The sequence below is a fragment of the Bison bison genome, unplaced genomic scaffold (assembly GCF_000754665.1).
Source record: "Bison bison bison isolate TAMUID 2011002044 unplaced genomic scaffold, Bison_UMD1.0 scf7180017864244, whole genome shotgun sequence".
Lineage (NCBI taxonomy): Eukaryota > Metazoa > Chordata > Mammalia > Artiodactyla > Bovidae > Bison > Bison bison.
The window spans coordinates 824907-839356 of record NW_011494816.1 but is presented as its reverse complement, the minus strand read 5'-3'; the positions used below and the strand labels follow the sequence as shown (position 1 = coordinate 839356).

General features: G+C 50.0%; 1 protein-coding gene across 1 annotated transcript in view; it reads right to left on the bottom strand.

Moving 5' to 3' along the window:
- Window positions 1-14450, bottom strand: part of DHCR24 (24-dehydrocholesterol reductase) — a 34408-nt gene that overhangs the window by 3583 nt on the left and 16375 nt on the right. The window contains exons 6-9 of the mRNA XM_010847118.1: window positions 14424-14450; window positions 9470-9613; window positions 1121-1318; window positions 772-950 (exon numbers count right to left, since the gene is read on the bottom strand). Coding sequence (XP_010845420.1) covers window positions 772-950; window positions 1121-1318; window positions 9470-9613; window positions 14424-14450 — 548 coding nt within the window. The remainder of the gene's footprint in view (window positions 1-771; window positions 951-1120; window positions 1319-9469; window positions 9614-14423) is intronic.

The window sequence follows — 14450 nt, the reverse complement described above, 5'->3', positions numbered from 1 at the left end:
GTAATATATAATATGGTACATCATCTAAACTTCAACAAAATAAATATAGACAATAAGCAAATTTTTAAAATACATTAAAAACGAAAACCACAGCTTGATAAGTTCGATGTTATATAATGTCTATAACCTTGAAACAGTCACCTCAGTCCAGACAACAGCCATAGCCATCCTCACAGCCTGAATTCCCTGGTGCCATCCATCACCCTCCACAACCCCAGGCAGACCTGCCTTCTGTCACTATGGGTTCAACTGTGTTTTCCAGAACTTTATATAAACAGCATATATATATGCATATGAAAATAGAACCATAGAGTACTCTTTTTTCCTGGCTTCTTTCAGTCAGCATAACTATTTTGAGATTTGCCTACAGTCTGTTTCAGGACATTTCTGAACGATGCTCTGTCCAGGCCTCTGTGTGGCTTTCATGGTCCTGAGTCTTCCCTCCTCAGTTTTGGTCCCCAACCTGGAGCGGGAGCCCCTGGCTATGTCTAAAGCACTCCCATGGCCTGCCCTGCAGTGGGGAGTAGGGTAACTCCTGGGTTTCTGGCTCTAGCAGCTAGGGTATACTGTTGGGATACTCAGTGGAGGGGCGGGAGATGCAGGTATAAGGGAAGGCTAAGAACACCTGTAATTCCACCTCCTTAGAATCTCCCAACTCCCTTCCTAAATCTGAGGGGTCGTTCAGCACCCAAGGGTCTGGCCATGGAGCTGGCATCTTGGCCTTCCCCGCACCCTCCCAGGACACTGTCCACACTCTGGGCACTTGCTCACCCGTGCACACTTCGGACAAACTTCTCCAACTGCCTCATGCAGGACCGGGCTTCAAAATGCTTCACACGTGGCTCCCCGTAGGCACCGATATCGACATAGAGCTCGGCCTCATCTCCCTTGGGGTGCACCAGGCCCGGCTGGCTGGGCAGGATGAATGGGCACAGCCAGATGGGGTAGACCTGGGGGCCGGAAGGGCAGGTCAGTGCTTTTCCTCCCACAGGTGGAAGGCTTGCAGCCAGTCCACCCCGCTCCTGACCAGAGGATGGCTGCCTGGGGCCCCCCCGCTGCCCAAACAGCCATCTCTCCCCTGCTCCCCGCAAGCCCCAGCTGAGTTCCCAGCCCCACTCACGTGGATGTCGTTGTGGAAGGTGTGCAGGGCCTGAGGCAGGCACTTCATGGGCACCAGCATGTCCTGTACCACGTGGTGCTGCTCGTACAGCTTGCGCAGCGTCTCGCCCTGGGTCAGCTTCAGCAGGGAGATCTTGGGAGGCACCATCCAACCAAAGAGGTAGCGGAAGATGGGGTTGTTGCCAAAGGGGATGATGTCCTGAAAGATGAGGGTTGGGGATGGAGAGAAGGAGCCCAGCAGGGCCCAGTGTCCCCCTGGGCCAGGACCTCCCTGGGGGCTTCACAAAAGTACGACGGGTCCACTCCTATCTGCAGGGGCAGTGGTGGTACCCAAGGTTAACCCAGCTGGATCTGGGTTTGATTCCCGGCTCTGGCATTTACGAGTTGTGATATCCGTGGGCTGGTGACTTGACTTCTCTGAGCTCAGTTTCCTGATCTGTAATATGGGACTTGTGAGAGGGAACGGTGAATACCAAATGGAAGGCACTCAGCCTGGGGCAAGATGACAATGAAGCCATCGTTGCTGTTCTGGTTGTTGAAGTCACTGTGGCGGACACAGTGCAGGTGTTCCATAAATGCTTGGGAAATAAATGCTGTTGACTGCCGAGACAGATGGATACCCACAGAGCTTAAGCAACTTTCCCTAAGGTCACACAGCCAAGTGTGTGTGGCAAAGGTCTGGCACAGGCCCCAAGAGCCTTCGGTTGACAGCATCTCCTGAGGCTTTCTCTGACACCCCTATTAAACTGTCACTGCTCCCCATCCTTCCATACACACAACTGCAAGTTCTTGCTCACCTGTCAAGGCCAAGCTCAACAGCTATCTTCAACTCTAGGCAGAACTAGATGCTTCCTCTTGTTCCTGTGGCCCCTCATGGGGCCACCCGCCTGCCTCCCCCAAGCTGGCCTCTCAGGAAACCCCCCTGAGCAGGGCTGGCCTTCCTCTTCTGTGCCTCCAATTGCCATGTGGGAGGAGCCACTGCTCACGATTGTCCTCTCTGCTCCCAGCTTGCCATCTTCCTCAAGGTGACCAGCGTCCATCTGGCACCCCATCCTCACAGCTCCCGGGACCTTGAAGCCAAGGGATTCCTTCCTTCATTATGTAATGACGAGGTGCCTATGTGCTCAGGTGCGAGGTTCTGTGCTGGGTGCTGAAGATACCCAGGTCACCAAGACGTGGTCCCTGACCCCAGGTGTGGAAGAGGTGCAACAGAGAGAGGCAGCACATAAAAGGGTCCACGTCAGACTCGGGTCAGGGGCAGCTTCCCAAAGGAGCCACCATGCTAGGCTTCGGAGGCTGTGTGCCCCTCCCCTCCCCTCCCCTTGAATCGCCTCCTCTGATTGCCAGCCCTCTTCCGCAAGGAAGGGAGGGGCCTGTCTGCTTTCTTCTCTGTTCGATTCCAGCTCCTACACCAGTTACTGGAATACAACAGGAGCTTAGGAAATAGCGTGGCTTTTACTGTTCTCTTGGTTGTCTTTGGAGAAGCCACACAGCAGAAACAGCAGAAACGCTCGGCAAAGGCCCAGCCTCCTTCCACAGCCCTGACCACTCATCATTCCTCCTCCATCCCAGTCTCATTCCCCTCCCCAGAGGCAGGCATTGTTAGGAATTATTTGTGTCCCTTCCTAGAGACATTGGTGCACAGACAAGTCTGTGGGCTTAGAAAACCTGCAACTCACAATTGGCAGCATCTGCTAGGCTCCTGCTTATCACTGGACCCTGAGCATCAGCACACAGGGTGCTACTGCGTTCTTTGTCCTGGCTTCCTGACCCTGTACAGACTGTCTTGTTTTACTGCACTTCTGATCTGTGACCAGTGGTCTCTGACATCATACTCTGACTCACTGACAGCTCAGATGATGCTTAGCATTTTTCAGCAACGAAGTATTTTTAAATTAAGGTATATCCTTTTTTTTTTAAAGACACAATATTGGTGCTCACTTAATAGACTATAGTATACTATAAACATAACTTTTCTATGCACTGGGAAACCAGAAAATTTGTGTCACTCACTTTAGTGTGATATTCGCTTTATTGCAATGGCCTGGAACCCAACATGCAATGTCTCCAAGGTGACCTTTCATGGGCTTGGGCTGCAAAGTCCTGGCTCCTGGCCTCAAGGGGAGACAACCTGGGAGGATTACACAGCTGCAGACCTCCCTGTGGCTTGGCTAAGATCTTTGCTATGACTGTATCACACCTCGACTTGTCTCTCCACCCACCCCTACTTGCATTTTCTCTCGCAGCTGAGGATCACCAGAGTCCCCCCAGATAAACTCCCTGTGTGCACATCTCAGTAGTAATACACCCATCCTTTCAGATTCTTCCTTTAACTTCAGGCAGTAAAGGCTAGTGTTTAGCAGCAAGAGGTGGAGCTTAACTCCCCCAACCTTGAGTGACTGGAGACTCCACTCTAACAGGAGAATACGGAGGGAGTCGCAAGGTGATAAGACTGGGTCACGGAAGGCACTGAGGACCCCTCCATGGTCTCTCTGGATCACCTGCTCTGGGGGAAGTCTGCTGCCCTATGGTGAGGCACGTGAGCAGCCCAGGTGGCAATGAACAGAGGCTTCTCATTGACAGCCACCTCAGGGGGCCTTCCAGAATGCAGATTCTCACCTTCCTAAAGACTCTAGCACACCAGCCTGACCGACACCTTGACTGCAACTCTGAGCCAGAATGACCCACATCATTGCTCTCCAATCTCTGACCCTCGAAACTGTGTGGTAACAGATGGCAGCTGCTTTCATCTTCAGAATGTGGGGTGAATTCATTATGCAGCAATAGATAACCCTTACTATTACACTCTATCCCTTACTGAGCTGTGTTAATTTAGACAACCTAAACCAGCTTCTTCATCTGTAGAAGGGAAATAACACCAGGACCTACCTTTCCAGGGTTGTCAGGAAGATGGAGAGAGCGGCATAAAGTGTTTGACATAAGAACTAACACATAAGGAGGGATTAATGTTAACTACTGTGACTCTCATTCTGATGTGCTCTCATGTACTTTGCTGGCTCCTCTTGCCTTTCCTGTCTCTTAAATATTCCTGCTCACACCTCCCACAACCTTAACACTGCTCTTGGCAGGGATAAAGGAGGAGTTGGGAGTTTTCTGCCTTTGGCAAAACTTTCCACCAAATGCTCTGGGCCTGGACACTCCTTGAAGCAGGACTAATAGGGATGGAGGAAGCCCAGGGCTCCCCAGGCCTTGAGGAACCAACCCTCTCTGCCCACTCCTGCACCCCTCACCACTGCCCCACATTCTGCCCAGAGACCTCGCCCATGTTTAGAACTGACCCGACACCCCCTTGTAGGACACCACCAGGTGTAAGTCTTTCGTGCCTGACTTTCCTGTTTATCTTAGCTGCTGTGGACTTCTGGGTATCTCTAACCAGCATCCTTGCTGTGCTGCAGCCACGCAGTATCTTTTCATCTGATCCCACCAGCCACTGTTCCCCATCTCCCAACCCCTCCCCTGTGCTCTCTCATGGTCTAACAGCAGCAAACCTGCTCCATCCTCAAGTTATTCTCTCGAGCATCTACTTGTCTCCGTGCTCTTAGCTGATACCTGGCTGCAGCCCTCTGGCGTGGTGTCATTTTCTCTCCATGACCCTCTGGAGTAGATGGAGGTGAGGTGGGCTCCTCTTGGCCCCTCGTTACTGCTTCGAGGTCTCTGCCCCTCCTTTCTCTGGAAATCCTCAGCGACATCCCCACCACCTCCACCCCCACCAGCCCCCAAATGCCCGGATCACTGCCACCTTCCCCAACACTGATGCTATCACTGATATGGTTTAACACCTGCCCCCCAATAATCCTGTTTGTCCTCCCTTTCACCTGGCCTCTGCACTGACTTTCGCATCACGCTCCTGAGCAGAGGATGACAAACTAGAGCATGTGGGGATCGGTCTGCAAGTGGATCCAGCCCACTGGCTAAATCCGGCCCCTGCCTGTGTTTATATATAGTTTCACTGGAGCACAGCCACACTCATCTGTTCAAGCGCTGCCCAGGGCTGCTCTTGGGCTACAAAGGCAGGGCCGAGCAGCTGTGACAGGAAGTTTGATCTGCAGAGCCTAAAGCCTTTGCTATTTGGCCCTTTAAAGAAGTTTGCTGACCTCTTGATGTTATATTCACTACCTCTGTTGACTTGGGGGGAAAGAAAAAAAATAATGTCAGAGCTATGAGTTGAGTTTATTCAGTATCTCACTGAGATTGCAGCCCAGAAGACCCACTCTCAGTGCTGTGAAACTGTTGTGAAGAGGTAAAGGTGAGGTCAAGATGTATGTGATTTTGGCAAAGGATACATGTCATCCAGAGCTTCTCTGGTGGCTCAGTGGTAAAGAAACTACCTTTCAATGCAGAAGACTCAGGTTTGATCCCTGGGTCGGGAAGATACCTTGGAGAATGGAATGGCTATCCACTCCGGTGTTCTTGCCTGTGAAATCCCATGGACAGAAGGAGCCTGGTGGGCTACACTCCATGGCGTCACGAAGAGTCAGACATGACTCAGAGACTAAACAATTGTCATTAAGCACATCTCTTGGTTGAAGGTTGTTTGTAGTTATAAGGAACAGATGTCTTATTAATGGTTTTATTGCTTTACTAAGTACGTGAAGATGCAAGAGTTTTGGAAAATTTTCTCCTCAAAATATCTTCTAACTATGTGAAGGTCTGTTCTGGTAGTTTGCCCAGAGCACAGACAGCGTCATTCTTGATCTTTACCCTGAATTCCTTTCAGGGTGTGTTGAAGGTCAGCTTCTGCAGGGGCTAAGGACTTCATTCCTGCAGAACCGGATGTCGGGGAAAACACCACAGTTTCCATTTCACGCATTGGTCCTCTGGCCACCACTACCTCTCCCTTCCTGCTGCTTATGCCCTCCAGTGCTCTGACATCAACTCTTCACCCCAAGGGGCACCCAGGCCAGCATGTCAGTCCCATCAGCCCCGCATATCCTCACCACCCCCTCCCCCAAGCTGGCTCCGAATTCATCACGATCCTGTCCCAGCTTCTCCAACCCTGCCTCACTTGTCTTACTCATCCGCAAAATCTCAACCGTGGTTAAATCTAACTTTCTCCTTATTCTCTGTCCCATCTACACAACTGAATGTGTGAAAACCTACAGCCACCAGGGCCGGTCTCTGTAAATGCACGCTCAGGAATCTTTGGCAGGCCCACTATTGCCTGGCAACCCTATGACATTTTCCCAGTCAACTCATTCCCACTCTCCAAGGGACAAGTTCCCAACTCCTCTCTTCTCGGTCCTTCAACAACCCCTCGCCCCCTCATCTTGGCTGAAGTCCTTGCTTCCTATTTCGCTGAGAAGCAACTGGAAGAGAAGGCCCACACCCCATAGCAACTGTTCCATTAACTGTCCAGGGGTGACTCTCCAGGCTCTCACTAAGGGCACCCTCTCCACCCGAGCGCAGGATCCGCCATGCTCAAGGCTCACCCTGCGAGCACACCCTCTTTCCTGTACTGCCAGCACATCAACATGCAGTCATTTCTCCTTCTGTTGTCTCCTCTCGATCCCACATCCCCCTCCGGCTACCACCCTATTTCTCTGCTTCCCCCGATACTGAGCCTTCCTAGATCTCTGTTTTCACTGTCCCCACTTCCTTATCTCCGTTTTCTCTTTAACTCACATCAGGCTTTCAGCCCCATGATTCAAGGTCATCAGTGACCAGAGGTCAATTCTTTGTTCTCGTCTCACTCAGGGACATTTGACACAGTTGTTCATCTTGTCACACTGTCCAGGTTGCCAGTTCTCCTGGGTTTCTCCTTCCCTCCGACTGACGCCGCCTTCTCCTCTCCTGGCTGGTTTCTCCTCCCCTGACCTGTAGGGCTTGGCTCTGGGACTTGTCTTCTTTACCCTCCCTCACTTGTTTAGTCCCATGACTTTAATTAACATCTCTCTGCTGATAGTACCCACAGTGGTATGTGATCCTTCAACCTTTGAAGATCTGACATTTGTGCCAACTGCCCACTTGACATCCCACCTGGATGTCTGAGAAGGATCTCACACTGACATGTCCCAGACCAAACTTCTAATTTTCCTTCCCAGACCCCTCACCCACATTGTCCATGGCAGTCAGTGGCACCTCAGGTCACCCAGTTGCTTGGGTCCCTAACCTTGGAGTCATACTCTGTTGGAAATCCTGTTGGTTGGTTCAATCTTCGCAGTACCTCCCAGATCTGAGACTCCTTTCCTCCTCCACTGCTACCACTCCAGACAACAGAATCCTTCTTTCTTCTCTTCCAATCTAAGTCACCCTACCCCATCCACTCTCCATCCAGCTGTCAAAACTATTGTTTTAAAACAAAAATCAGGTCATGTCATTTTTCTGTACAAAGTCCTCCACTAGCTTTCTTATCACACAAAGCAAAACAGAAAGTCCTCCCCTGAACTACAAGGACCTACATGATCTAGGCTCTAGCTGCTATTCGACCTCATTCTCCACCATGGGTCTAGCTAAAGGGCCTTCTTGCTGTTTTTTAAAATCATGCAGACTTGCCGTGACAACTTGCATCCTGCCGTGATGTAAAAAAATGGAGTTGGACCCCCACCTCTCACCAAATATACAAAACTTGAAATGGATCAAGAACCTAAATATAAGAGCTAAAACTATAAAGCTTTTAGAAGATAACACAGGAATGAATCTTCATGATTAATGCTAAATCTCCACTGGATTTAGCAATGGATTCTTACAGATACGACCCTTAAAAGCATGAGTAACGCAAGAAAAACTAAACTGGACATCATCAAAACCAAAAACTTTTGTAAATCAAAAGACATTATCAAGGCAGTGAAAGACCACCTACAGAATGTGGGGAAATATTTGCAAATCATGTGTTTGATAAAGGTCTAATAATCCAGAATATATACAGAACTCTTAAAACAACAAAGATCAACAACAGTGTAATTAAAATTGGGCAAAGGATCCGAATAGATAGTTCTTCAAAAAATATACAAATGGCCAACGGGCACTGGAAGGATATTCAACATCATCAGTCATTTGGAAAATGCAGACCAAAATTACAGTAGGACTCTACTTCTCACCCACTAGGATGGCTACAGCAACACACCAGAAAACAGCAAGCACTGCTGAGAATGCAGACATATTGGAACACTTGCATGCTGCTGTCAGGAATGTAAAACGGCTCACCACCGTGAAAACGTCTGGCAGTGCCTCAGTAAGTTAGACACAGAATTATCACACAGATCCAGCAGTCCCACTCCTAGGCAGAGACTGCCCCCAAACCAAAAACTAGTATCCAGATAAATTTGTGTACATGAATGTTTACAGCAGTGCTATTCACAAAGCCAACAGGCGGAAACAACTCAAATGTCCACCGGCAGATGAGTGGAAAAACAAACTGTGGTTCATCCATACAATGGGGTGTTTTTCAGCCACACAAAGGAATGATGTACGGATACATGCTACAGCGTAGGTAAACCCTGAGAACAGCCTTAGTGAACAAGCCAGACACAAAAGGCCATGTGTTGCGTGATTCCATTTATATAAAATGTCTAGAATAGGTAAACCCGTAGAGATGGAACACGGACCACTGGTTGCCAGAGTCTGGGGAAAGAGAATGCGGAGTAACTGCTTAATGGGTACAGGGCTTCCTTTCAGGGCAATGAAAATATTTTAAAACTAGATAGAGGCAGTAGACACACGATATCAGGAATGTACCAAATATACTGAATTGCATACTTTAAAATGGTTAAGTTTATGTTTTCACTTCAATTAAAAAAAAGGAAAACAGCAACTCAGCCAGCCCACTGAGGAGCCGTGCTCTGGTTCTTCCTCTGCCTGGAGCACTCTCTTGAGTTCTGCCTGGTGTGTCTTCCCCATGCTGGTTCTGCCTGGTGTGTCTTCCCCATGCTGGTCTCTGCTCATAAGGCAGCTCCTGAGAGGCCTTCCCTCATCCCCTATTTAAAATGTCACCACTCCCCATCTCTCATGGCACAGTAGCAAATTCTTACCCACAAGTTAAGGACACGCCTGACAGCAACCCCCAGCCCTGGGCAGGACCAGCCGCTTCCTGTGGCCCTTCTCAGGGCCGGCGGCTGGCCGCTTGGCCAGGCTACAGTGTCTCAAGGATGGGACAGGTCTGAGTTCCCCAGAGCACCCAGCCAGGGGACCCACTTTCTGGCTGGTACTTGGGGAAACTCTGCTGCTTTATGGAAGGCGGCCATTTCCGCAGAAGGAGACACTGCACTGCCCGGTGAGAGGCTGCTCCGGTTCCTGAGAACAAAGCCACTCTTCTCCCCCAGGGGAGGGGAAACTGCGCCGGTTCCCAGCCTGGCCAGGAGGAGCCAGGACTACTGGGAAATCCGAGCCTCACCTGGAGCTCCCAGAAGATGCTGCGCGTGTGGCGGTGATAGTAGTGTCTCAAGGGGATGTACTCCAGGCCCTCTCGGTTTGTCTTCAGGTAGTTCTCCACGTGCTTGAAGAACCACGGCTTGTAGTAGTTGCCAATGCTGTTCAGCTGAAATGCCAGAGGGCACTGCTGTCAGGCTCCAGACAAGCCCCAGAGGCCACTGGGGTGTAACAGAGATGCCTGGCTTCTGTTTAGCACTCCTGGCCTCCCTAGAGCTCTTTCATGTCTGTTAATCACCTTGGAGGCTCTTGAAAGCTGGATGAGGTTAAGCACAGCGGGTTTTCTCTAGCAGAGAGAGCAGAAGCTCACGGAGGTTAATGGTGAGCCCAGGGCCCAATGGTGAGCTCCTGACAGTCTCGAGAGCTCAGCCCCCTCCTTGTCAGGGAGAGAACTGAACAGCTGATGCCTACTGAGGTCGGCCACAGTGCAGTGGTCCGCACAGGCACGTTCCTCCCTGCCTGCCTCCCACGAGGCCAGTGTTGGCACACAGTGGGGCTCACCCGTCCCACTGGGTCCTCGGCTGACAGTGTTTACTGACCAAAACGCTTTCCCTGCTGCCCTGGACCAAGCTCCACATCCTCTGGCCAAGGCATTCCCCCCACAGACAGCCAACATCAGAGGGAGATGCTCACTGTAAAGCTATGGCTTCCTGGCATTGAGGCCCGCCATCTCCAAGCCTCAATCTTACGTTTAGCTGGTGTCTTCTTCAGTCTTAAATGGTTCAGGACTTTACCTACTGTGTGCCCTGGGGTAACTTAGCTTCTCTGGGCCTTAGCTTATTCACCCATGAAAGGGACTGTGGGTCGATGCTTTCAGAGAGAGAGAGGCAGGGCAGCCGCCCAGAAAGGTCACAGGCTCCAGGTTGGGTGGCTGAGGCCTGGCCCTCGCCTAGTAGCCCACTAGCTGTGTGACACTGAGCAGGTCACTCTGAGCTTGTTTCTTCACATGTTAAATGGCAGTAAAAATAGATACTTTGTGGGAGATCTTTGTGCCTGTTAGAAATTACATACATACACACTGCAGACGCTTGGGCCCATTCTCTGGGGGTGGGAGAGGCACCCAAGTTTTATGGGGCAGGTGAGATAACAGCCAGCTGGGGCTCAGCAAATGGACAGGAGGAAGCAGAGAGTGAAGGCCACATAGGAGAGGGGACCATTGGATAGGATAAGACAGGAACAGAAGCAAGAACAGAAGAACAGAAGCAAGGCCAGGGTCGCTGGAGAATAAGCCTAGCATGGGCTAAATGCCCACAAGGGAGGCGGCCCCAGCACCCAATGTGTTCATTCTTTACCCCCTCCATGGCCTTGTAGACACGCATTATCTCCTCCAAAACCTCCCACAAAAGAGGTGTCCCTGTCTCACTAACCAGGAGAAAGAATCATCAAGGTTAAAGAGACTACCCAAGGCCACAAGGCTGGCGAGAGGCAAGGCAAGGACTCAAGCACATCCCCTGTTGCAAAAGAACGCCAGGGCTGGATGGCAGAGAACCTTGAATGGGAGGTTCTGGAATGTGGGCATTATTAAGAAAAAAACAGAAAAACAACTATTAATTTTTTTTCCTGAATCTAAAAGCAACACACGCTCCTGGTGAAAACCTTAGACACTGCAGAAATATGTAACCTGAAAGAGAGTCGCCCCTGTAGCCTCACCCTCCAGGGGGAACTACTGAAAGCTAATATGTGTTCATTAGGTTTTATTTTCATACACACACATGGGTTTATAGAAATGGGACTACCCTATTCCTGCTGTTTGCCAGTTTGCTTTTTCCACTTTTGATGCACTAGGTTGATCCTGGCAGGTTACTTAACCTCTCCAAGCCTCATTTTCAGTACAGGCAAAATGGTTGGAAAGACTGAAACAGATAATATAGAAAGTGCAAAGCACAGTGACTGCCCACAGTAGGGGCACAGTATTCAGTTACTGCGCCCTCTCAAGGCCCTCAGCTCCTTGCAAGTTCCTTCCTCCCCAGAGCCAGGCAGCCTGTGCCTTCCATCTGTGGCAGCCAACACTTGCAGCCCATCTAGGTATCGCCCTGTGTGCAGGTCCACTCAGCTGAGGGGTCACTCTGCAGGGAGTAAACAGGACCATAAAGCACAGGCTTTGAGCCTGGGCTCAAATGTGCTAAAGAGCCTGTTGGTTCAAGTCAGTCAGAGCATGGAAGCAGAAGTCGCCATAGGCTGGCCTCCACCTGTGTATGCAAAGAGGAGTCAGGCCCAACAGGAACAGAGCAATCTGACCTGACCCCAGGCGGGCCTGGCCCACATACATGGCAGTGGCACCAGCTGCTTGATGAACCCGAGACTTGGAGGTACCTACACACAGGTGCTCATGACTCATCAGGAACTATTTGTGTCAGAGAAGCCCAGGATGGTACGAGTCTCCCAGGGCACATGGCAACCCACTGGCAGCCGAGAGACCACAGGAGCTCCAGTACCAGCCCGAGCACTCAGATTACAAGCCACTTCCTATCTCTGGGCCTCCCCTGTAAAATGGGTGTGGACCGGCTCCTCTCAGGATCTGCGGGGTGGACAGGCCGCATCCTCACCAGGTGGGCAGTGCCTGGCACCCAGGGACAAATTCCTGAGCAGCCTGCTGAACAGGCATGTCGGGGGAATGCGCTCCTCAGATGACACGTGCACACGTCTCTGGCATCCACCACTCTCCCCCGGCCCAGTTCCCATGTGGAAACAGGGTCTTGTTCATGGGAACACTTTACAAAGGGCTGTGGCCTTAGGCCCAGGCCCTCTGCCACGGATACCAGGCAAGCCTCTGGAAAAGACCCTGGTCTTCTTGGGGAAGAAGAGAACTGGTCAGAGTGTTCAAACATTTTCAAAGCTAGGCAACCCCCTGGACACAACCTCAGCTTTAGGCATCTAACACATCAAAGAGATGACTTTTGGTGGGGAGATGGGAAGTGATTCCCCTTGGTTCCTGCCCTCAGCTTATCACCACTGGCAGTCTCCAGGGGAGTGCCTCAGAGGAGAGAAAACCTCTGGATGAGACCTCCTTGCCAGGTGACTAGGTTCAGATTCCGAGTGACACGCTGCCTGGGCTTTGGCCCAACCTGAGCTCAGGCAGAGTGAGCGCGTGGGGGCACCAGAGCGTCTGCGCTTGGTGTCCGAAGTCCTGTTCCTGCTCCTGGATCCTCATTCTCCAGTGCTCACTAGTGTCTCACTAGTAGGAACGGTGTTCGATCAAAGTTTGCAGATGATGCTAAATTCTAGAAGCAGGTATGAGGGTAACAAACACTCAACCAGGAGTCAGGGACCCAAATTTAAATCTGTCCCAGGCCTGCTGTGTGTCCTCAGAGAAGCCTCTTTCCCTCTCTGGACCTTCATGCCTTATTTGGAGAGTGAATCGTGTCTGATGATTTTTGAGTCCCTTTTGATTTTAAAATGCTTTAAGTACATAGGGACCGATAAGAGCCTTAAGATGGCCTATCATTTGATTCTACTTTAAGGCATTACTCAAATTACAGGTGAAAGATGTCCACTGCTACGTTAATTAAAATAATGAAAAACTGGATGCAACTTTAATTCCAACTATGGGGCAGTGGTTTAGTAGATGACAGGGCTTTTGCTCACTGCAACGTTTCTGCAGTCATTAAGTATGAAGGCAATGTAACTGACGTGCAGAAATGCTTATCACACTAAACCAGAAAACTAACAATTTTATACCAGTGAGCACAGCTGAAGACAAACCGAAGCTCTACAAAGAGATGGTAACGTTGAAAGTACCCGAGAACCACAAGATAAAACGAGCTACTATTTTTAACCTTATCAGATTGGCAAAAATGAAAGAGTGATGCTATCCAGCACTGGAAGGAACGTGGAAGAAAGGTGTCCTCACGCACCACTGCGCTGCTGGAAGTGGACAGAAACACATGTTTTCCTGGAGGGCCACTGGTCGTATCTATCAACATTCAATGTGTTCAAACCCCTGGGTCAGAAATTCCTTTTCTTGGACTCAGTCCTTCAGAAATGCATGTACAAGAGGCCAAGGATAGATGCAAGAGAATCTTCAATGTAATCTTACTTGTAAGAGCAAAACATTTTAAGCAAAATACTCATTGGGAAGCAATGAGTTGGGTCAATTATTTGCAGGCAACAATGGAAATCACAGGACAATACGAGAGCGTGTGTTTGCACAAACACACATGCACACATACAGGCCTCAAAGAGTGCAGTGTTACAAGGGGTTACTCTGGGTGCACGCTTGGGTAAAGAGATGCACTTTAACTATTTCAACACTGTTACATGACTTTGTAAAGGCTTTAAAAAAATCTATATATTGAAAGAGAGGAAATAAATCCGTCAAACAGGTTAGCAAGAGCTGGCTTGGGTCATGTTTATGCATGGAGCCTTTCTTTTTACTTCTGTATACTTTCCAAGCCTCTCATCAGACACAAATACTTTCTTAATGGACAAAGATTGGCTATTAAAAAATATACAGCAGGGTCTTCCCTGGTGGTCCAGTGGTTAAGACTCTGCCCTTCTACTTCCAGGGGTGTGGGTTCAATCCCTGGTCAGGGAACTAAGATCCTGCATGTTGGGTGGTGTGGCCAAAAATAAAATAATAAAACTTAAAAAAAAAAAAAAAAATTACACAGTGTCAATCTGGATTCTGAAGCATAAGATCAATTACTTTGTCATCTTGTGGAAGTTAACATGGCCTCTTGGAACCTCAGTTGCCTCATCTGTAAAATGGGGCTACTGTGAGGATCAAAGATTATGCCTGTCCCTGGCAGGTGGTAGGGACAGAGGAAGTGGATGCTTTGGTCGCTGCCGAAGATGGCCAACTACTGATGCTGCTGCCTGAACCCCAGGTGGGCTGACCCAGGTCACACCCTTCTGCCAGGGTCAGGGTGGGGATCTGACTCTGCCCCCAGCCTGCCCGGGCCATCCTCCTTCTGTCCTACCTTGCTGGGCTCTGCCTCGTCCGTCAT